The 25,445-nt window shown below is 47.4% G+C and overlaps 1 protein-coding gene across 1 annotated transcript in view; it reads right to left on the bottom strand.

Annotated features, from left to right (window-relative positions):
- Window positions 1-23,244, bottom strand: part of HPRT1 (hypoxanthine phosphoribosyltransferase 1) — a 574,116-nt gene extending 550,872 nt beyond the window's left edge. The window contains exon 1 of the mRNA XM_069612824.1: window positions 23,093-23,244. Within this exon, the coding sequence (XP_069468925.1) occupies window positions 23,093-23,113 (21 nt within the window). The 5' untranslated portion in view covers window positions 23,114-23,244. The remainder of the gene's footprint in view (window positions 1-23,092) is intronic.
- Window positions 23,245-25,445: the final 2,201 nt, after the last annotated feature.

The raw sequence follows: 25,445 nt of genomic DNA on the forward strand, positions 1-25,445 counted from the left end.
GGTAATCTGGGAACACCAAAGTCATATGGCTGCAATCTGTACAATTGCTGAAAAGGGATCTCACCTAGGACAGAGGCCCGAGGCTGATGAGATGTCCCAGGAGGGTTGGATGGTTAACTGGATTAAATCCAATCGTCTGGTCTAAAATAATAAGGCCACCGGCACCTCTGCCATCAACCACGCTCCTGGGATCACCAAGCCATAGCCAAGCACCAGGTTCTGTGCTGTGGCTGTCTGAAAACCATGTGTTAATCGTCTAAAATAGATGTAGACCGTGCAAATGTTTAGGACTTGGATGTTAACTATAGTCTATAATAAATTCACTTGGGGGGAGGCAACTGGAAAGCAGGCCAGATGTCCATGGTCAACAGTGGGTTTTTTAACAAAAGGGACCCACTTACTAATTTTCAGATCATCAAACACAATGACTAAGAAAGAAGGCTTCCAAGATCACAAAAATCTGCCACTATGGTGACTAGATAAAAATTGCTTGATGAGAAGGCCTGGAACAGTACAGAGTCATCACTACCAGAAACTATAGCTAGAGACAGGAACAGCCCGTTTTGGAGTTGAACCTATCAATACCAAATCCATAACAGTGGAGCGGTAGCGCCTCCCGTAGACAAGCACACCTGAGGTGTTAATTTAAGGGGTTAAATTATTAAGGGCAGACCAGAAGGTATCGAGTAACCATGGTGGCTTACGCATTAAAAGATCTCACTTTAAAATAAAGGGGGATGAATGTAACATGTTTTTGCAAGTCAAGAAAAAAACATTACTATGGCCCAATTACAAGTTTGTCATCATTTCTTATCGAAATACTGCCAAATAGTAATACCATTAACGCAAACGGTATGCATGCTTTAATTAAGCGCTAGCATGATAGAGTCACAGACCCTTAAGTTAGTCCCCATTTTGGAGTCCTCTGTGGACTTCACAGGTATTTCACATTAACTCACGTGGGAATGCTTGTGTGGTGTCAATTACTGCCACACAAAATCAGGCTGAGTGGATGAGTTCAAAGGTTGACAATTTGGTGGAACTGTAATCCATCCGGGTATAACTGATATTTGACCAATAGCGCCAAATTTATAGATCGAGCCCTTAATGGTAGTTATTGGCAAACCGTCACCATCATGATTGTGATTACATTGCTTTAGTGAAAATTTCAGAGTCTGCAGGCATAATAGCAATGTCAGCGACAAGACAATCATAGTTGCTAGTATTAGAGCTTACTGATGAAGAGTGAGGACAAATATGGCGACATGATCAAGTGTAATTTGAAGCCCATATAAGACTGACGGTCAGGAAGGAAGTCTAAAATTATTTTGGACATCATAACCCACCCACAGCTTGGACAAGCAGAGATGTGCTTGCCCGTGGTGAACCAGTGGCATGACCATAAAAAGTGACCCCACCCTAAGGATGAGGTGTTAGACATCCGTCTAATGAAGAAGGGAGAGGCAGAGGTGGTGAAAGCAGTCAGGGATGTATGAGAATTCCTCACATCACATCTCACCGAATCCTGTTTCACAGCAGTTTACTATTTTTACAGCAAAATGCAGGGGGTGTGAAAGACCCCTGCCGCACTCACCTTCACCCATCCTCTTTCTATATACCTAAGGATAACCCACCGTCTACGTATAAAAAAAATGCAGTAAACGGATTAGACTGGTTGGGATGCGATGAAAGTGTGCGATTGCAGTCACATGGCGTATGCCAAGTGCAGAAGAAGCAATAGTTCCATCTAAAACCGTACACGGTGGCAGCAGGTGAGCTTAAAGGACACCCGTTCTAATACAAGGATAGGCCGGTGTGCTCTGCGAGAAAAGATTTTGTTTTAAATAGTAAACAGAAATATTTGTGTATGTTGTAGGGGAGGACTGGTCCAGGAGACCCCTCTCGCCTGCGTTTCTTCCCCAGGTGAGGGCTATGGCCCATTGGGCGTTCCCTCATGCCACCCGGGCCCAGGTGGTGGAGGGCTCACCCACTGGAGACATTGCCCACACGTATCGAATGCCCACATGTATTGATTACAACACAAATTTAGCTAGGCCCAAAAACCATTCTTTGCCCGGTAAAGATGGTGTGAGCTCAGCGCACTGTAGCGCGGCCCCCACCCTTTGAGAACATCCCTGTTGCCGCAGCACCCTGGCAGATCCGCTGCGAGCACGTTCCCACGAACAAGACGGACATGAGCTAGCGCAATACGCTAACATTGTAACAGTTCACCTCCCGCAGTGTACCATCACTATCAGCATGACCCGGCCAGCAGGCCTGAACAACGAGAAGAACAGTAAAATGGTCCTCTGATGGCAGACAGTCTTTATATATATGTATATATTGATGTCAAGACCTCTTGCATTATTTCTTTCCTCCACAAAATACAAATGCCTGTAGAATGTATTAAAATGAGAGAGTATGCTCCAATGATATAAGCTATGGCGAGCTCGCACCATTGCAGGTGGATGCCAATGATAAAGGAACGCTCCAGGGATCTGTTCGTTGCGTGCATCACTGGGCAGCCTACCTCACGTGGTTTCGCGCCATAACTAAAGCTAATGCTGCTAGAGTACACGAGAAAGCGGATGCAACTATACTATGAACTCATTAAAGAATGCGCGGGAGTGCACGTATCATGTGTGAATGTCTGAGCCCCTCATATGCCACCACCGTCACGAACGGTGGCGGGTTGTTTTCTATGTACTCCACTTATCTAACCACTACCTCATTTACTACAAATGTATATGAATGTAACTGAAACACTGTAGCTGCTAGAGTCTAATGTACAAATATGATGCTCGAACTGGGTATAATCGAAACGCACCCAGCAAAGGTTAAATGCATGTTTCGAAGTGATTTCAAATAAGTATTATAGAAAGTATTCAAATGTTTGCGATGTCTTTACTTATATTCAGCAATGCACGAGGGAGATACCTTTGTGAAAGCGTACAAGGTCTCGATGTATCCCCCTCCCTCCCTCAGAAGGCTGCCAAGACATGAGAACAGAGCCCTGCTCTGCGTTATCACGCCTCACCCGACCCGACTGGAGCCGCTTCAAAGACTTGTGGCCCCACTGCAGCACCCAAGGCCGCGGCCAGCCACCTGCATTATTTACAGCACAGTAGTAAACCTTAGTTTAAACTCAAGAACCCCCTCGTAAACCCCACAACCCACCGGACTGTCTCAGACTTATGGCCCTGTGCAATCAGGACACCCAACACTTTCACAACACACAGCGAAACATCCATCACCACTTCTAACAAGACAGAAAGACCTGTACCACCAGCCCCAGTCCCTGAAGTTTAGCCCCTCGACCTACGGTCCCGGTCAACAGATCACGAGTAACCAGGCCACGATATATTATCTCCAGACCCCTCACAAGGTGCATTCCTCCTGTGTTGCATTAACCTATTGAAAGATTTACTAAAGAGAATAGAACTGTAAATGACTGAATGATTGCAGTGTGCATGGCAGAGGGCAAGTAAGTCAGAAAAGGCATTCATCTCTGCCACAGGCCGCCTCGGCACACCAACACCGCCCGGATGAACTCAAGCCGACCTGCCAGGCCCAGCCCAACCCACGAGGGTGACCAGTGACGCCCTCCAGCCAAGACCAACCACACCGCAGCAGCACCTATAGTTAGTCGTCGCCACCCAATCCCAATGAACTTGTGCCCCCTATAGTATGTAGGTTTTGATGACGTCTTTTGTAAATATATACGCCTGTCTTTGCTATTGTCAGACAGAGCGCTCTCGGAGTTTGCAGAGTTCTTTGCATGCCCAATTCTGATTGATAAACTCCCACTTACGCTCACCCGCACTCTGTCTTGGCCTTATTCCCATTTTGGGAGAGTCCTTCATCGTCTCTCATTGCGGGGAGGATCGTGCTGGTTGGGGACGCTTGCTTTCGGAATGTTCCGGAATCACCAATATGCAGATGAGCCATACCGATACAAACAAACCAATAATAACCTGCACAGAACAAATGGATGCATTCACCATGCACGAGAGCAATAGGCAGGAGATGGGTATGACACATACTCTGCACATATAAAAGCGCAAAAGCCACTAACACCGTGCACGTACTTTATGCGTAGTATGTATACGTGCTTCATGCCTGAAAATAAGAGCCCAACACTAAGTCAATATGACAGGCACCGCCAATACAATTACACATGACCTTTTGAAACCACCATATCACGTTCAGAATAAACATCGCAACACTAAAAACGGACATTTAAAAAGGGGGCGGGGGGGAGAAATAGGGCAGGGAACAAAATAAAGTTAAACAAAAAAAAATAATAATCGTCTTACTACTTTTAGGAAAGTTGAAGTCTACAAACGTTGGGAATGACGTTAAAGGTACACAAACTCCGTCTATAGGCAACAATGAGCAGTCTACACAATGCTGAAAACTGAAACATTAAGGGAGAAGAGCCAGTCCAATTTTCAAACAATGCAAATTAATTCATAACTCACAGTACACGCCTAGCATGGTATAGTGCATGATACACCGAAGTCTGCCATGCTTACACACTGGATGGCTTGAAAGGGCCAGTATTTATAAAAGTGCAGGACCTCACGTTGCAAGCTGCTAACCAGGCATAACAAATCATCTGTCTCCCTGCATTGTCCACATGAACACAGCAAACCATTTCTTACTGCCAAGAGTCAATTATTGTGCGCCAATGGCAAGTGCAAATGTTGAAGTTTGACAAAGTAATTGGGGAAAATAATATTGATACAATCAGAAGGATATTACATTAAGGGTATACTTTGAAGATCATTGGGAGAGGGGAATACAGAGTGTTACAGGAAGAAATTATCGATGAGCAGGAGCCAAAACCAGCTTCTGGGTGCCAGCCATCGCCCAGCAGGTAGGAGCTACCGCTGGGGAACCTAAGGGAACATGTCTCACTGCAAATCTAACATGAAAAGTACACTACTTCCCCCCCCCATTATGCATGATCCCTTATATATAAATGTGTCCAAATTATTCTTTACTTACATTACCAAACACTCAAAGTTAATGAGCCTGTGGACGTTTGTATGGTACCAGTTGGCCTGTGGAGCCAAACGTAGCTCCTGATAAAAGTTGGTTTTAAGCCAGGGTAGAAGCAAGAGCTAATAATATCTCCCACAATTTCGAACACTGTGCCTGCACTAGCGAGTTCTTGGATCTGCCTTAGTGATCCCCTAATTTGCCCATTGAGACACCCAGGTGTGCCCCATTCCCCTCAAAAACCCAAAGCAGCGAGTCATTAGGTAACTCCTCCCACATTTTTCAGTCTACTCCCCCAAAAAATCCTAAAAGGCAACAAGTCAAGCAACATCCACCACATTTTCTATACCAATGTTTACCAGCTTGATAAGGCACTTAGGAATATCGTTTTTCTGCCTTTCCCCACATCCAATTATAGTTGCAGAATTTGATTTTCAATACAAGTAGTATATTTCAGGAGAAAATATCCACTCGAAGTAACACTGTATTGGGGATGGGGTGTGTTCATTGCATAAAAGAATTAGCCCAGGTATGCTTAAACGGGAAGCGAGCAGCCAGACAGCTGGGATAGGCAAGTGGAGGAAGGAAGTGAATATGAAGATTTCAGGGTGAACTGGTGAAGGTCTGTTGGGGTCCCCAATGGCAGAACAAGGAGGACAGACATCACAGAATAGGCCCAAATCACACCAGAACAAAATATTAACTGCTGTTTTTTTTGTTGACCAAATACAGCTAGCTGAAACACAGCAGGGATTGCGACTCCAGAAAGACACAAGAGGACAGAACCTTTAGATCAGGACCATCAACAACAGCATTAGCACAGGTGTCATGGATGGGTTTCTATGCAGCAGAATACAATTGGAAACCCAGATAAACTTACTCAAGTCACTCCAGTCAAGTCACAGGATAAAGTCACAAACATTACAAAATGTCAGACATAGCCAGAGTCACGAGCATCAAAATGTGCACACATTGCATAAGGTTGCAAGCATGCCATAGTGAAACAAAACAGTCGCGTTTTTGATTTGGGAAAAGGGATTCGAGGTAGTGAGGGGGGTGCCTTCTCGAGAAGATTGTAAAGAGGGGACTGGGTAAGTAATGATACTCATTTGGCTAAATTGCACAGCTATATCCTGGTGGCTACTGTTAGCCATACCTGTATATACGACGGAGTTATACCTGTATATACGACGGAGTTATTTTTTATAAGTGTCTGGATCGGCCAGTGCACATGTTGCGGCTCTAATGCACAGACATCAATTGCCTCTACAAGCCTCACATGGGCCAGATGGAAACTGACTAGTGAACAGACATGCTGTAGGTTGCGTCAATTGCCTGAGAAGGTGAACCATATGTTTAGAGTGCCCGTAATTGGCTACACTGTATATGGTAACTCTGGGTAATGTGGTCTATGATCTGGATTCCAACACATCCCAAGAACTTTGGAATTCCTGTATTAACACGAATTGTGCAGCTACGCACATTGCACTGCATCTATCTGGCTACGTATAGAAATAGTATTAACTTAGGCTCTCAAGGGTTACTGCATGCCAGGAGCAAGGGTCTGAGTGTATTTTTAGATCTCTGAGGGTATTGTGCTTTGTTTGGTAAGGTGTTAAATATTTGTGTGTATTGTTGAGTATTATCATTTGATTTTTTTTCTTCCTTTAGATATTAAATAGAATTATTGATCGAGTATCAATTGATTTATGTATTGTATTATGTGTAAAGTTTGAATTCAAACTATATCACATTAAATAAACAGTGGCGTTTTGTGTACAGTTTCAAGTTATTTCGTTAATATTCTCACCCATGCTTGTTGCACAATATGTATAGAATGTCGCAAGGAGAGGTAGGTGAAGGAGATGGTGGCTGCCTGGAAATTCCCAAGTGCCTTGCTACGGAAGCCAGAAATGAACGTCCTACCTCTCAATTCCCGTTTCTTAGTATGCTAGGTGCCGCAAAGACAGTCTGATCCTTCACATTAACTTGCACAGATGTTGTGCCCATTGGGATCATATTGACCTTGACTAAAGATACACGTACCGGTTTATAGTCATAATGTCGACAAAAAAATGTCGACAGACAAAAATGTCGAAAAAATAATGTCGAAAATAATAATGTCGACATTCTATACTTTTAATGTAAAAAGTCATAATGTCGAAAAAAAAATGTCGACATTTTTTTTCCGAGAATATGACTATAAACCCTTAACACTATCAACACCTCACCCAACACCCTCCTGCAACCCCCCCACACCCCACACCACCACCCTCCCACCCCTCATATGCAACACATTCTAATTATTTATATATTTATTTATTTATTTTTTCAATAAATAACCAACAAAAAGTATCATTTACTATGGGGGGGTCCCCCCCCCAACCCCCCCTCACCCAACACCCCCCTGACACCCCCCCACACCCCCCCCCAACCACCCTCTCACCCTCATTCCCAACACATAGTAATTATATATTTATTTATTATTCAATAAATAAATAAATAAATAAAAAGAATATCATTTACTATGGGGATGTCCCCCCCAACCCCTCTCACCCAATACCCCCTGCCACCCCCCACCCCTCATACTCAACACATACAACACAACAATAAATATATATTTATTTATACAACATTTCGAAAAAATGTCGACATTAATGTAAAATGTCGACATTTTTGTATGTCGACATTATTGATTTTCGACATTAATTTGTCGACATTTTGACTGTCGACATTATTGATGTCGACATTATGACTGCACACCACACGTACCATGCAACTGGGGTCCAGCTCTATATACCAAGGAATGGTTCACCCAGCTTTGTAGGCTGTTTGAGGGTTACACAGTCCACCTTTCTATCTTGCCAGCTCCTTGATCACATCAACCTTTCACCTCCTTCAGCATCAAACTGAAGCTATCGTGCTGCCTAAACAGGTGAGGGGGGGCGGGGGTGGTGCAGGAACACTCTTTGGCCTGTGGCTGTATGCACCGTTATAGAGGTTCCAAGCCTTTTAGCAACACTGGATACTTCTGGGAGAAAAAGATTCCGGTTCCTGCCCAATCACCTGACGAACACCAGAAAATGTCCCAATGGGGAAAAGTCCCAGCAGGGCCCACTGAGTTAGTTAGATTAGAGACAGCGCTCAAGCGGTTCCATCACTGAACCAACAGTTAATGCCTCAAATATCTCTCAGCACTCCCATCATGAGTAGTCTCCAGATTCCCCAGCCAATTTTCAGATCCCTGCTCCATAAAGGGCACAATGTGTCAGTCAGAAAGTGGCAAAACGGGAAAGGTCTGCACAAGAACAACGGTGAGAGATCAGGCTGTTTTGCCTGGTTCTGCTTTGCTAGGCCATGTAAATGCCTCGATAGATGTGACTCGATCGTCTGTGTCCCTTGTTAACCTGCTCATCAGTCTACTTTTACCTTATATTATTTGCTTGCTACATGGATTTGCTTCCATGCTTCCCACTAATTTTGCTCCTGTGTGTGCCACTGCAACTTTGCACCCTGGTGCCCAATGCAATTAGTGCCCTACCTTGTTGCTTCCCTGTGCACAATGTAAACTGCCTGAATGGCTATTAAATATTGCACCTTACCCTTCGCGCACGTAGAATTGCTACCAGGGATTCTACCAGGACTCTGCACTCTCTCTAATCCCTACTCTTATCTGTACTCCATCTTATCTGTACTCCGGCACTATTCTGATCCAGTCTACTTAGTACCCAAAGCTGCATGCCTCCTAGGTCTTCCACTCCCTCCATGTGTTACCCCACTCCCCTCTAGGTCCAGTAGCCGCCACTTTCCAATTCAAGAGATACCAGTAAATTCCAGGGTGCTCCATGATAACTCACAAGTACTTGCTGGAAGGATACCACTACCAAGACGTCACCATGGCCACACAGCATGTCCACAGAGGATGAAGACTACAGGTTGCACATTGGCCCGCCAATTATCCCTAGAACAAATATTTTCTGCTACCTCTACAATGCAACACACTATTAACATACCAACTAACCCACCCACCCACAGCAATTGAAAAACCCTCCTAACAGGCGTCAAACAGAATGGAATGATACACCTATATTATTATCATTATATAATAAACTTACATATCGCAGTCACAATCAACGAATCCCATCACTACAAGCACACTGGGCTCCCCTCTAGACTCAAATCCCTCTATTCTCTTGATACAGAGCACCTAAAATATAGCTGTACAGAGTGCTCAGGGCACTTATGGTCTGACATATCAACACACCAACAAGGACATTTACTCTCCCCGCCAACTTAAAATGCCCATCCACTTTTCGATTTTCTAGTAGGCTCTGAGACCGTGCAAATGGCAGTGGTACATAGTATACATTCCAGTAACCCAACATATGTCAAGCGCTGCTCGTAACCGGCAGCAACAGCCCCCCATACCAGTTAATGACACCTTAAACGTGTGATACAAATAAGTCCAACATTAGCTAGTTTGAGCTACAAGAGGAACAGTCCTAAAAATATAATTTACTGCTAACAAGTCAGAAACTATACTCTTATACGAACATGTGTAGGAAGGGAGCATAAATGGTGTTTGCTTACATGGGGAGTCAGTCCATAATTCAAACCGAAGGACCAAATCTCAAAACGTCACTTTTTATGCAAAGGTAAAAATGTCACTAAATCAAGCATATAAAGTTATTCACCACGTCAATTCTCTACATGCACACAAGCAAACCATTTCTTATTCGCCAAACACTTGCTAATGCTAGTGGCATGTTCTGCATGTGCCAATCTACAAATTTCCTAGAAACAATCACAATTTAAGGCATTTTTTTGATCATTTGAAAATATTTAGCAATCAAAGCGTGCCGAGTGTCCAAAGAAATATGTTATTTCATAGCATTTCGAACTACCGTCATAAATATGCAAACATTTCTTTTAGACACCGATGCTAGAAGTCATACCAAATGTGTACACATTCCCAAAATGGTTCTACATGTCAATAAAGAGATCACCACATGCCAGAAAGGTAGCTACTTCCTCCAGTTTGTGTTGCAAAAAGCACTTGATAAGTGAAGTGTCTCCATATCGACCCCACAACTCTCCCTGTAGGGACAGTTGGCACATGGTTCAGAGAACGCAAGACAGCGCCATCCCATATCTGGAAGGCCAGCCCCCTGAAATTATAGCAATACTGCATACCTGCTTGAGAATGCATGATTTTTTTTTTCAAATTGATTTTTATTGGCATTTCAATATTCAAAACAAACGAGGAAAAACAGAACCCCAACTCCCACCCCAAGCCCCCCACCCAGCCCAGAGTTCGAGAATAGTCCAGTGCTGCAAAGCTTCGTAGTTGGTCAGCTCCCACCCACCTCCCCCCTCATGGACTCAAAGGATAGAGCGATCGAAATGTGTAGTCCCCTTTAAGAGTCTTTGTCACCGGGCGCGCCTGTTATGCCCAAGAGTCTCATATTCCGGGGGCACCAACGCTGCCTCATCCCATCGACCAGATACGCCAATAAGGAAGCCCAGTCCGACATGAATCTTAGATGCTCCCCTCGAAATTGAGTACGTGAGCCACTCAAGTGCCAATAAGTTCCATATCTTTGACACCCATTCATAGTACTGTGGCGGGTCCTTAGATTTCCATCTGTGAGCCAGTGCCATTGCTGCTGCCATCATCATTGCATAAAGTTTGCAGCCCGCCTTATTCTCGATTGCCGACAGAGACCCTCCCAGGTCCAGCACTGCAAGACCTTTATTGTTGCCCCGTAAGTCAAGACCCAGAACTTGGTTGACCGCGACCCCAATACCAGCCCAATAGCCCTCGATTTTAGGACACTCCCACGTGCCTTCTGCGCCACATTCCCTCCAGCACAGGAGGGTGGGGGGCGGGGAAGGTCCAGGGATACATCCTGTGGAGTTTGGAGGGAACCAAGTGCCACTGGGTAAGCAGCTTCAGCCACGTCTCCCTTATTTGAAGGGATCTAGTTAACTTTGGTATCTGCTTCCATAGCCAACACCAGTCGTCACACTCCATTGCGGCCCCCGTAGCCAATTCCCACTTCTTCATGTAGGAACGCAGAGGAGGATCCTCTCCTGCCTTCATATGCCTATATATGGCTGTGATCAGATGCTTGTCCCCCGACTCCCTAGTGAGATGCTTTTCGAAGGGGGTCAGCTGTCGGATTGCAGCTTGCTTTACGTAAAGATTGTGCTACAGTACATGCGGATCAGCCTGTCCGGTTTCGGCTTACACAAAACCCCTTTCGAGGTCCTCCCCAAGTACCGCCCCGTCCATGGGCCTCCACACTTTCCCCCGGTCATCTTTTTGCCAGTCTCGGAGCACCATCAGCTGGGCCGCCCTATGGTACACCCTGAAATTGGGTAGTCCCATACCTCCGCGCTCCATAGGAGTTCTCATCACCTTAGCCGCTATCCTAGGGTGTTTATTAGCGCACACAAACCTGCTAGTGATCTTGTTCAGTGACCTGAAGAAAGCCGGGGGAACGCTCACCGGCAGAGCCACGAAGCAGTACAAGAGCTTGGGGAGTACCGTCATTTTTAGAGTGTTGATGCGTCCCAGCCAGGAAACCGCTGGGGGGCCCCAGTCTATCATCTTGCTCTTTAGTTTCGCCAGCAGGGGTGGGTAGTTCACCAGGTACAACTGTTCCACCCTTGCGTCAATTTTATTCCATGATAGGTGATGGAGTGATCTTACCATCTATAGGGAGAGGTGGCCTTCAGAGAGAGAACCATTGGCGTCGGAACCGTAGATTGAGAATTTCAGTTTTGGAAGGATTTATTTTCAGACCCGCCACACTACCCAACCGGGCTATCTCAGCTTCTACTGCAGGTATGGCCGTATTCGGTCTGGTCAGGGATAGTATCACATCGTCAGCAAAGGCCACGATCTTGTGCTCTTCCTCTGCGAAAGGGTGTCCTGTTATGTTCCGGTTGAATTGTACCGCTTCGAGGAACGGTTCCAAATGAAGAGCATACAATATCGGGGAAAGTGGACACCCCTGCAGTGGAGTACCCTGTTTGGTACCTCGCTCGACATACACCGGGTCAGACAGTTGACCATTGACCGCCAGCCTAAGGGTTGGGTTTCTGTAATTGGCCCTAATCCTATCCATAAATTCTGGGCCAAACCCCATCTTGTGCATTGTTGCAAAGAGGAATCCCCACTCCACCCGATCAAATGCCTTCTCTCTGCATCAATTGCCATCAGGAGAGCGGGAATTCCTCGCTTGTGGGCCTTCTCTATTAAGTCGGCCAGCCTCCTGACATTATCACTGGTCTGCCTGCCTCTGACGAATCCCGATTGATCTGGATGGACCAAGTTAGGGACAAGGTGGTCCAACCTCTTAGCCAGTATTTTAAGAGTCTACATTGATTAATGCTATGGGACGATAGGAGGTGCATTCCGTTGGATCCTTGCTCTTTTTGTGGATAAGGACCACTTTTGCCTCTTCCATAGTTCTCGTGATTTCGCTGTCCCGTCCTATTTGATTAAAGAGCGTAGTTAAGATGGGGGCAAGGGTTTCCCTATGCAATTTATCGAATTTTGCCACATAGCCGTCCGGACCCGGCGATTTAAGATTAGGAAGAGCTCCGATTGCATCCCTGACCTCGTCTTCTGTGATGACCCTTTCCAGATTTTCCCTCTCTTCTTGCGTTATGCAGGGTAAAGTAACTAAGTAATTTAATCGGGAAGCCTGTGCAGAGGTGTCAGAGGTATACAGGGCTAAGTAGAATCGGATAAACTCCCTCAAAATGTCCTCGCTTTTGGTGCTGGTGGCCCCTCCCCCAACCTTAATGTTAAGTATTGTCTTGTCTTTCTGATCCTTTATAAGCATTCTCGCAAGTAGCCGGAGGCTTAATTAGCTTTAATATAAAATGTACGCCTGAGATGTAACAGACTTAGTTCTGCAGCTCGAGTCTGGATCAAGTCTAGCTGGCACGCACTGTTTTATACTCCGTCTTGGTGGCCTGGGTCTGCTTTCGTCCCATTTTGGCGGTTATGCCCCCGAGTGCCTCTTGTAGGCGATCCGCCTCTATTCTCAACTCCCTTTCTCTTCTTGCCTTAATCGCTATAATTGCCCCTCTCAGGGTCGCCTTGAAGGCGTCCCATCGCACCAGGAGCGAGGTGTGCCCCGCAGAGTTCTTGGCAAAGAAGCACTCTATTTCCTCCTCCACCTCTCGGGTCAATAATTGATCTTTAAAGAGGGAAACCAGGTAGCGCCATTTCCACAACTCCAAGGGTCTGCCCTTCGAATTCAGAGATAAAGTCAAGGGGGCGTGGTCAGACAATGTTGTGATACCCATAGAGATATCCAAGGCCCTCCCCAACAAGTTGGCTAACAGCCAAATGTAATCTATTTTTGACTGGGACCGATGGGCATGCGAATAGCAGGTATAGCCCCCTACTTCGCCCCTTATCTGTCTCCACACATCAACCAGGGCCAGATTAGCGATTCCCTCCTTCAGGTCGCGGGATGGCCCAGCCTGTGTGAACACCCCCCCCCCCCCGGTCTTTCGCTGGGTCCCAAGCGATATTGAAATCGCCCGCGAGAATAATAGGGGATCAAACCTTCCCAAAGAGCAATGGAGGAACCCGTCTTGCGCTGTATTCGGGCGTATATCGTTGCCACCGTGAGGGGATGCTCATTACCCACCAGTGATACCGCCAAAAACCTCCCTTGGTTGTCTGTTACCTCCCCAGCGATATGTAGATCCAGCCCGTCTCTAAGGGCCAGTAGGACCCCTGCTTTCTTTTCAGATATATTCGCTTGCAGTGACCTAGAGTACCCCCAAATCTTCACCCTTCCCCGGTCCGCTGTGCGGATGTGGGTCTCTTGGAGCGTAATAATGTCTGGCCGTTCGCGCCTACTATAGCAATCTAGTTTCTTGCGTTTGACCAGTGAATTGAGGCTGTTTACATTAAAGGAGAAGATCCTCAATATGCGTTGGCTAGGCATAGCAATTCAAGTGGGAGTGACCGGGGTCCCAGGTCACCCTGCTTAGAATACCGCCCTCCTCTCCAGGGCTCTCCCTTTCTGATTGCGCTGTAGGACCCTTACTTCCGGCCCAGGACACTGGCTCTCCTGACACCCTCCTCCCCCTGGCAGTGTGGGATGACTTGCGTCAGCCCATCTCGAATCAAAGTCTCAAGTGTCGCCCCATCGAATGCCCCCCCAACTGTTCCAACGCAGGACCTCCCAGTCCCTTTCCAAGATGTGAGCCCCTCTCCCTTCAGCCCTTTGTGGGTGTTGCTGATAAACTTGACCTTGCCATCACATTAAGCTACTTCTTCTACGCCCTCCCCAGGCATCCTCTTCCTGAACCGTCAGCCAGGTCCTGTACAGAACCTTGCACTCCATTAAGAGTTAGTCACCTCTGCAGTTACTGTCCATTCTTTGACGATGGGCCCCTCGGGAGCGTCTGGTTGTCGTTTTTCCTTGACTTCTTGGACCGGGCCGTGGACCATTCCCACTCTCTACTGGCGGGTCTCTGGGGAGGAGGCGGAGTAGATGATGGCGCCGCGTCCTCTTCCACCCCCAGCAGGGCAAGACCCTGCTCACAGGTAGTGATTTTCTGAGGTCTCCCTTTCCATTCAAAAGCCAGAGCAAAGGGATGGAGCCATCTGTAGCGAATGCCTTGGGCTCGCAAGTGGGAAAGTACCGATCCCATTATTCGTCGCTTGTTTAATGTAGCTTGCGCCAGATCCTGGTACAGGGCTATCTCCGCCCCATTGTAGGTGAGCTTGCCTGCCTTCCGTGCTGCCGAGAAGATCCGCTCCTTCACAGAGTAGCTGTGCAGGGCCACTAGGACATCTCTGTTCGCTTGGGACCTACTCTATGTATCCTATCGAAGACAATGTCTTCCGTCCCAGTCGCTTTCAGGAGGTCCGCGAAAATGCTATTGACTGTCTGGGGAAGATCCTGGTCCTGGGTGTCCTCTGGGAGCGCCTTAATCCGAATGTTCGAGCGCCTAGACCCGTTTTCTAGATCTTCTACCTGGAGCTCCAGTTAGGGGATATTGTCCGGGTGTCCTCCGTGTCCTTGGCCAAAATCTTGGTCAATGTATTCTCCTCGGGGGTCTTTGATGGGGTTGCGTATCCTTGGCTTTATTCTTTGACATGGTACCGGCGACTCCGGGAGCTGAGCTCAGCGTCCGCACCTCCAAGCTCACCCAGACCGGCCCATGGTCCATCCCCCCACCCCCCCGAGGGGGCACCTCACCAGTCCTCTGGCAGAGGAGGGATCTCCACCACCGCCCGCCGCACTGGTTGACTCTGGATAGGCGCTGATGCGGGAATCCCCTTGTGGGTGCTAGTGGTCAGGGCAATACTCGAAGCGCCACCACCCTCTCCCGGATGAGTCCAAGCCAGCCGCTGTAGGTGAGGCCTCCCAGAGCCTGCAGGAGTCGCCAAAGGCGGGCCCCAGGGCGGTGGGAGCCCGTTCTGAGTGCCATGGGGCCAAGATGATGTGTGGCACCCTATGATGACCAAAGATGGGGGCACTTAAGAGTCTCATATTCAGAGCCCGAGCGCCCCTGGGTAATTGGGTAATAGTGGGAGTCCCAGGGACGGGGGGGGTGGGGTCGCAGTTCCTCCCAAGTGCCTCCTTCCTCCCCCTCCAAATTGCTCCCTATGGCTCAGTTCGCAGGGCTCCCAGGAGATCCTGCCCCAAGGGAAGACAGTCAGAAGGAGGTAGCAATATCCAAAGCAGGGCAGTTGGAGGAGATGCTGGTGAATGAGCCATGGGCGCAGGGCGCCACCCTCCCCCCACAATGTGTGGGGTGGGGGGGGGCATTGTTGATGTTCGTTCGCCCCTTACCACATTTGCGGGGCGCAATGTCCTCTACTTCTCCACTGGGGCCCAGCCCAGATACGCGTGTCGCAGCCCCCCCCTGCTCAGGAGGCCTCCCCAAGTCAGTTCCGGGATCACGGCCTGCAGATGACTCCCGAGTGAGCGTGAGCGGAAAGGCGAGCCGCTTCCCCAATGGGGCCGAGACACCCCCAGTGGCTCTCTCCAGTGCCGGCTGCTTCTCACCCCCCGCCGCTGGTGTACACAGTGCTGAGAGGCGCCCAGCCCCATTCCCCACTGCCCTCTCTCTCCCAGCTGAAAGTGTGGGCAGAGCCGGGACCTGGGCAAATGCTGCTTCAATCCCGCGCCGACCGAGTCAGGGCGCGCCTCCAGTCCCCTCCACTGTCCAAGCACTGGAATCCGACAAAGCAGAGGAGGGAAGCCATGGGGGGCCCGGGTCGCGCCACGCCTCAGATCCTCAAGGCACAATCCGATGCATTTCCCTGGCGGCACAACCCCTCCTCCTCCGCCATTGGTTAACTGCTGCAGGAATTTGCTTCCTGCGCAACTAGCAGGTAAGACCGGCCCGGCTCACAGGACCAGTGGCGCCTAACGTCTTTATCGTGGGCGAAGGCTGTCGGACCCTGCTCCCGTGTCGCTTCGGGGGCTCCCGCCTTCTATATCTGCCGCCTGGGGAGGGCTACACGGGCAAGGTGCATGTCTGCAGGGCCTCGGGATCAGGAGCTCGGTGGTCGCTGTGTTTACAGCATTGCGGGCATCTTGGGAATGAGAAATGCATGATTTTTTGTAGGGTGCCACTGATAGTTCAAATACAAGAACGCAATGTACAGTAACCCTGCAACCTCCTTTCTTTCAATCTCGCCATGCTTCTCTTCACCTTCCTGCAGCCGCTGCACCCCTTTAGGTCAAGGAATGATGCACTCTACTTTGTGGGGCACTTTGAGGAGTCTACATTCAAATTTGTATCTTTCCGCGTCTGCATTTCATCAACCTCCCCATGCAGAGACCCCTGCAGGTTAGCAGCATTACTCTGAACCTAAGGTTATGAGAAGACTCAAAACTAGGTGGGACGGGGTATGCTTGGGGATTCCTTTTTTGCCCAGTGCCCACTGTGGGAATAGAGATTCTGACCACTGCCCCAATAACATGACATTGCTGGCAATAGGCAAATGTCCCAATGGGGCCCACTGAGCAAGTTTGAGGGAGGTTCAGACAGCCTAGCAGCCAACAAACTAAGGAAGGTGAAGTGAGCACCTGGGGTTTTCATATTTCAGGCAGCATTTTCTTTAAACCAAACGTTCATGCCTCCCATGACCCTAAGCACTCGTCTTATGGCAATGATTGGAGTCTCTCCTTGTCTGCACATTCCTAGATCATTTTGCACACACTGCACAATATATCAGAAACAGAGGTAAAGAAGGTAATCTTAATGTGAACCTGATGCAAGGACTAGTAGTGGGAATGCAGGGTGGACACTAGGCTGTTTTGACTTGTTGGGACTTTTCATGCTTTGCTACAACTTTCAAAGCTTTGTGATTCCTTGCTGCATGTGGCTTGATTGTCTGCACCCCTTGCTAAACAGTTCACTATTCTAGCTTATACTATACTGCTCCCAGGTATACTACTAGAATTCTGCCCACTGGAATCTCATGTCTCCTTCTGCAATTTTGCTCCCATGTGTCCCACTTTAAGTTTACCCATTAACTTCTGCTCTCCTGTGTTCCACTGTTATTTCACCCACTGGTGCGCAGTGCATTTAGGGCCATCTTTGTTTTTGCTCCTCTGCACATAATATAATGCACATTAGAGGCTCCTAGATATCAGACCTTGAACCATGTGCATTTGTTTACAGGGATCCCACAAACCTCTGCTCTCAGAAATCACTATTCTGCTCTCCCAAATCACTATTCAAACTATGTTCGCCCACTTTCTACTTGGTAGCCACTGCTGAATGTGACTTATGTCTTCTGCTCTGCCCAATGTTCCCACTCTTATATTCAGGACCGGTCAAGTCTCTGAATCCTGTGTGCTGCCAGATATAACAATCCACTTATGACAAGTGCAGGGAGCAAGTGGACACAAGTGGTCTGGTGTGGTCTTTGAAGCCTTTCCACCACTTTCTTGCTAAGAGGCGGAGCTTATTTGTGCGCTGTCTTGCAGTGCCTACTTTCGCTATTGCAACGCGGCGCGCACAAGTTGATGCAAGTGGTCTTGTATGGTCTGTCATGGACGGGAGCGACAGGGAATGGCATACTGTCCGAATTCCTCTTGGAGTGAGCACCCACAGTTTCTTCCTTCAATCTGGTAAACTATAAAGTGCTACAAAGATTGTGCCTACATAAAATCACAAAGAATGCGTTGCTGGGTGGACTTAGTGGTTATCAGCTGTTTTAGCTGCTTCAGTTTATTGACACGGTGCCAAATCCAAGGCCCTACAAATCCAAAGCATCTTTTGTGATGGCAAAAGATATTTTCTAAATCGATCAGGGCTAATGGAGCTTCTCCTACACACTGTCATTCCCCTCAGCTTTATTAGTAGTTATGACATCGGCATTGTGGATATTTGTGAAAATGTGATTACGCTACATCCATAGTATTATTTTATGCTGATGGTAGACTTGCATATATAATGGATCATTGTTCCTCTTGCCACAGATGATATGAACCTACACTCAATGAGGTGGATGTTACTCAGGGATGTACATTCAGTTAATCTGGTGGAGGTTCTAATGGGGGATTAAACTCTCGCAAAATATTGCATCAGCCAATACAATGGAAGAACCCAAGATAGGTGATTGTATTAATTTAGGCAGTCTCTTGCCTGAAAATGGGGCCAAGGGTGATACGTTTCACTGGGCATGGTTAGCCAATATGGTGGAGCAGCATGGGTTATCACGATCCTAGCTGCGATTACAGCTCTTTTTTTATTTTTTTATTTATTATTTATTTTTTTAAGTTGGAACACGTGGTCATTGTCACTTCTTTGAACGGGATGGCTTGTTGGAACACATTGACAGATTCAATGTGATTGCACTCCAGGAGGCTTGGCTCACAAAACCATTTGTTATCGATGGGTGGAACATGATTACCCACTTAGCCAATCAAGGGCCCAGGGGCCGCCCAAAGGGAGGATTAGCACTCGGCACCAAGAAACCATTGGATCTGGTCGAAGTCCCCTGTGCATCAGAGTACGTTCTTATTGGTAGAATAATTCTCCCACAGGAACTTGCTCATAAGTACAGAAAAGACATCCTTATTAACATATACGACCCCGCCTACAAGAGATACAATGCTGCGATAATTAAGGAAATAGTGGTAATCATTAATAACCTCGAAGAAGGTACCTCTGTTCTTATTTGTGGGAATTTTAACAAAGATTCCACAAGATCTCCCCCACAGGGCAGCGGAATTAAGACCTACTCCCATCTCCAATGCAGTGCGTCAATTTAGATACGGCCCGTCAGCGGGGAAATCGCAGTGCCAGCTTGTTGTATTCAGCTGGCTTTTATATGGTAAGTGGTGCCTAGCCCTCTGATACTCCACCAAAATGTACACGAATTGTGAACAATAGTAGTAGCATAGTAGACTACATTTTTGTTGCCAATATTTTTTCCTCAATTAGAGAGATGTGAGTTTGCCACCGTCACGAAAGAGATCACAACCCCTTGGTTGTTTGTTTGAGCTCCTTAGTACTCTCTCTACTGGGTGTTTGAACATTAAAGCACTGTTGAATCGGATTTCCTGGAGCAACAGGAATTGGGCAGGCGTAAACTATAGCTCTTGAAACACTTGATGCTTATTCGAGGGCCAGCTCATTCATAGAAGCAAAACCTACTAACCAAGGTGCGCTTACAGCCATTACTCTTTTTTGAAACCTATATGGAGAAGTTCAAAACATTTTCCTTAGTAATGCCCAACTTCCATCGCAGGGCGGGGATGGGTTTCAACAAACCTCACCGACAAATTTATTAAGGATATCAAAGAGAAAAAAAGTGCCTTATGAAGAGAACTGCAAGCCTAGGCTAATTTGAACTTCGATAAGTCACAACATGCCCGCGAGGCAAAAGCCACCAAAAATCACGTATTATAAGTGGCTCAAATTACATAAGTTCTTGTTGGAAAGCACCCGCTGGCGGCACTGGTATTTGTCTCTTACTAAAAACCCTACTGTGTTGTGGAAGATTGTAAATGGAAATGTAGTAAAAAGACTAGACATCAATGGTGTCTCAGAGACAAATAGGGTATCCCCGTGGAGCTGATTTTCAGTGGGGGCGAAGTGGAAAACGCAACTGTGGCCGAAATGGTCAATAAATGGAAATGTTCTAAAAGTACCCATGACATCTATAGTTCTGTAGAGGCCAGTAAGTCCTCCAGGGGTCCCAGCCCGGATGGGATTTGCAGTACATTAAGATCGTTTAGCTTGCACAAATGCCTTGCACTGTCTTTTTTGCTGGATCAGTGTAACTCAATCCATCCCCACATCTTGGTGGGACAGTATAATTAGCTCAGTCTTAAAAAAAGGAAATTATGCTGATCCATGCAATTACCGCCTTCTAGCAATGTTAGATGCTCCAGCAAAGATCTTTGCTCGAGTGCTCCTGGCTGGGCTCGAGGAATGGTAGGGACACACATCATCCTGTTTAACCAAACTGGGTTTCGCACAGGCTCCAACACTACTGTCAACAGTTTGACCCCGATTACCATCATAGTACAGGCGTGGATCATACGCAAAACACAAGTATTTGCGGCTTTTACTGATTTCAGTGCTGCTTTTGACACCGTTGCCAGAAGTAGATTATGGAGTAAGCTGCGTGACTGGGACATTCCCCTTGGTTTATTAAAAATGATCATTCACTTGCAGATAATATTAGGGTGAAGGTTCGCTTGGATCAACTTGATAGGACGACTAACTGGATATCAACCCAAAAAGGTCTTAAGCAAGGCTAAATCTTAGCGCCTATGTTGTTTAATTTGTATGTGTCCGACTTGAGAGATGCTTTTGTTAACCCACTTTCTATTCCCCCAAAATTAGGTAACACTCCACTGCAATGGATGGGTTATGCCGACAATCTCATCCTCCTGGTCTTACTCCTGAAGGCTTGGAGTCGTCCTTGAACAATTTGAAAACATACAAACCATAATTAATTGTAAACATTAATAAAACGAAAATTATGGTTTTTAGCCCAATGCATAAAATTGCAAAAATAGCCAATTGGGCGATGGACGGGGTAGCAGCTGAAGTAGTTTCTGAATACAACGGGTATCAATTTGAATAATAAATTACGAGGAGTCCAGCATTTGGAACAAGTGAAATTAAAAAACGGCTATAACAGCTGGCTCCATTGGTTGTCTTGCTCGCAAAGCCGCGGGATATGTTCTTGGGGCATATATCCAGCTGTACTATGCTAAGATATTTTGTATGGGGCTGAATCATGGGTATTTGCAAATCCCAGAGATGTTTAAATTAGAGCGTACTATACTAAAGAGACTACTGAGACTGACCCCCCCCCACGCCCCGCGATTGACAGGATTTACATGAAATGTTATGTTTTGCCAATTCAAGAAAAGTTACATCTTTGTTGCCCGACTTTGCTTTGGAAATTGGCAAATGCCTCAGTACATACACGGATGGGTTTATTTCATAAAGTACTCTTGACCAGAGCAAAACCTATGCCATCTAGCGATATGGTGAAAGTCTGGTCAGTTGCAGTTCCATGAAACCAGAGAATGTATTGGGTTGGCTGCTTAGCAAATGCAAAAAGCACATGAAAAACATACTAGTTGAGCAGAGTCAAGAACATTCACTTGCTAATTTGGCCATATATATATATATATATATATATATATATATATAACAAGTATATTACACAAAGGCCAACGCTGCCAAACGTCACCCATGGACACTAGATGAAGGCTCCAAGTTGTCCAGTGGGCCCTCCAATCATCGCCCCACCTGTACGTTCAAGCACAGTATATGCATACCAACTAAGCCACTCGCACACAGGAACAGAACTGTACACTGCTACAAATCAACGTACATATTACAGCCTCAGACAATGCATCATAGAATAACAGGCAACTAAGTCTACCCTCTGGACACACATGCCTCTATGCTCGCAGTGCATATCACCTGGAAACAGACCTGCGGCCAGAGCTCAGGTTTCTTCTAGTCTACATACAACGAAACAGCAGCAAACCCATCTTGAATTTCCATACTCTTCCCGCTAAACCAATACAGCCACCCCTCTCTTTCAGTTCCACAAAAGCAGAGAGAATGAGCGTGCCAGTGGTGCATGGTATAAATCCCAGTAAAATAATATAGCATACCAATGACATGCATTTCATATCGGATGGAGAACCGATTCCGAAGCGCATCATTTAATGCTAGAGTTGCAGCTTTAAGGAGAAAATGTCAGGCTCTTCCCAAATCGTCCAGAAAGCGCCAGACCACACTTTAGAGAAAGTAAACCAAGTGATTATTTTATTAAAAATTCAATCACTTTTACCTCACTATTCCTCAAGCAGTCTAGTCTGAAGCACCCTGGGCAGGGCAAAGCACAAGGATCAGGCGCTTTTAAACTACTAGGGTGGCTATTTGGCATAGTATAAAACCAAGGGAACGTAAAACCTTTTGGGAACATTACAAAAATGCTAATTAGCTTTTTCCCTTCCCCATCTTCTCCCATTTTTAACCTTCTAAAAAAATGGGAAAGGTTAAAAAACAAAATATATATCTCGGATGCTGCGGTTACCTCCCCTATGCCCGAATTTTTGTACTTAAAATAGGGTTGCCGAACCGGAGGGAAAAAAAACAAAAACAAAAAAAAATTATATAGTAAAAATTGTTATCTCAATTGCCCGCATTGCAGAGATATATATTCGTGTCCCTGGTAACATACACAACACCGTGGCAATTTGTAAGCAAATTAGAGTATTGCATATGTTGACATACTAATGACGAACGATACGTCCTACTTATTAAGAGCGCGCCACTAGCACCATGCCTCCAATGCCATGTGCGGGTATTCACAACCTTTATTTGATCCCCCCACCTCCCTAAAGAGGCCTCCCTCGCACGCATGCCCGGTCACGTACACTGGGGGCAAGGCGGGCTGCCCATGCCGATCGACTCTGCCTTCTTCCACACACCGGCCTTCGCCGTGCCTTGCTGCTCCTGTTCCTAGGTGTGTTGGTGAGCCAACCCCCGCCCCCTTCCCAGGGATGAAAGCCCGATCAGCACCGCCGCATGCATCTCCTACCACAATGCAGGGGCTCGCCATGTCTGCTCTCTGCCGTCCCAGCCGGCTCCACTGGCGCCACTGCTGTCAGAGAGCGAGAGCGCCTGACACGTAAGGGAGGGGCCTGCATCAACTTCCGCCCCCATTGCTGCTCCGCCCAGCGACACACGCCTGCTCCTAGTAGAGAGCGGGGCAAGTTCATGGGCAGCGCGCACGCACGCACGCACGCGTATCATCAGAATGCGAAGGCGCTGCACTCTTTCACAAAATACGTTGGAGTGTCACGGGCCGGGGCGGGCGTGTAGGCATAACTCTCAACTTGCACGCACTTAAAGTGTTACTCTCCAGCCAAGCCCACTGCACGCCCATACATGTCAATGGGCTGTCAACGCTAAAACAAAATCAGGCAGTTTCACCCCATGGGGACACAAAAGATTGAGAGCTATGCAAGGGGTACACAGCAGTTGGTGCTTTATATTCTGGAATTTTATTTTTCTATCCCTGTGCAATGTCCTATGTTTAAGCCCATGCCTTCACAGTGAGAAACCTGTCTGTGACGTCTTATGGTGAAAGTACGCATGCGCAAACCTCGTTTTGGGCCGCGCATGCGCATTGTGAATAAAGACGGTCCGTGCGGCAGTTCCCATGCCGCGACCCTGGAAAGCACAGACACATGTCTCCCGTCTCAGTGATTGTGTGAGTGTGTGTGCGAGTACAGGGCGGCCCAAGGCACGGGCTCGCCCATCACATTGGCAACGAGGCGGGATCCAATAGAAGGAGCGGTTTGACACGCGCGAGTTTCAACCACCGGCATTTTCTTCATTGGGCATCCTGACGCGAGCGATGGCAACCATGTTATTTTCAGCGCGTAAGGCAGTAGCGGCCTGCAAGGGCGCTCGTGCGCTGCCCACGTGCTAAGGGATAACTAACAACCCAATTTTTGGAACTTCTGTAGTTCTCCAGGCCAGGAGGACTACAGTGAAGCCTGCGACCAGAGGGTCTTGATGCCAGGATGGTCAACTAGGTATTGAATGACAGCCAGGTGCCTGGGAGGATCATCACTGTTGCACCACATCACCACAGCTCATGAATCCAGGTGTCAACATCTGTCTAAGTCAGGTTTGCGCCCTCTAATCCCGTTCTGAGGTGCCTGTGCGAGCTATGAACATGGCGGACAGCGATGGAGAAGCACCTGCGGCGCAGGTGGTGGTGCGCAGAGAACATGGGTCGTTACTGCCAATGCAGGAATTTGACACTTCAGGCCCACCTTCGAAATTGGGCCCAAAATGGTTACTGTGGATAAGAAAATTAGACATGTACTTCACAGCGACCGGAGAGACCAACGATGACACAAAAAGAGCGACACTGCTTTACTCAGCAGGGATGGAGGTTCTTCGCATTTATGAGTCTCTAAACCTGCAAGTGGTGACGTACTATGCTGTTAAAACGGCCCTTAAGAACTATTTCATTCCGTTATCTAATGTGGATTTTGACAGATTTCTCTTTTGCGGCGAGAAACAGCGGGAGGAGGAATCCCTTGACCAGTTCTGCGCACGACTGCGGCAGATGGCTGCCACATGCAGGTGGGACCATGAAGAGGTCATGATCCGCAATCAGGTGATCCAAAGTTGCAGTTCAAGCAAGCTACGCAGACAGATCCTGCGGGAGCCAGGCATGACCCTAACTCAAATATTAGATAGCGGCAGAGTATATGAGTTGGCCGAGACGAGAGGTGCGAAGATGGATGCAGCAGTGCGCCCTGGCAAGTCGGAAGAGGCGTTTGCAGTCGGGAGGCAAGCCTCGCCGAAAGCTTGCTGGGGTCAGAAGCGCCAGGAGGCGGCTCCAGCGCATGGGTCTGCGACTATTTGCCAGTATTGTGGGTATGATCTGCCTCACTCTGATGACTGTCCCGCCAAATCAAGGGTCTGCGGTAGGTGCAACAGTCCTGGTCACTATGCCAGGATGTGTCGCGCTGCAGCACCGGTGACCACTCACCGAGGGCCGGCGAGGACAAGCGGAGGCGGGTTTAGGAGGCAACGCAGCATTGCGACATTAGAACAAGACACTCAAAGACTCAACATCGCAGAAGAAGAGGAGGAGGAAGAGGAAGTCTTCTTTATTTCGAATCTTGCGACAGGAGTACGGAAAAGGAGGCAGCCTACGTGTGTTGTAGACATTCAAGGCGTCCCCACACAGGTACTTATAGACACAGGGGCCTCTGTGTGCTTGCCACCGACCACTACAAGGCACTCCCGGGACTGCCACCGTTGGACTTGTCAAAAGCAAAGATTTTCACTTTTGGGGGTGATACCTGTGATGCTGGAAATGCATCGTAGGGACAGGGCCTCCGTATCCTTGTCCTTTACTGCTTTTT

This window comes from Ambystoma mexicanum, chromosome 5p (genome assembly GCF_040938575.1).
Source record: "Ambystoma mexicanum isolate Mex_15411 chromosome 5p, UKY_AmexF1_1, whole genome shotgun sequence".
Classification (NCBI taxonomy): Eukaryota; Metazoa; Chordata; class Amphibia; order Caudata; family Ambystomatidae; genus Ambystoma; species Ambystoma mexicanum.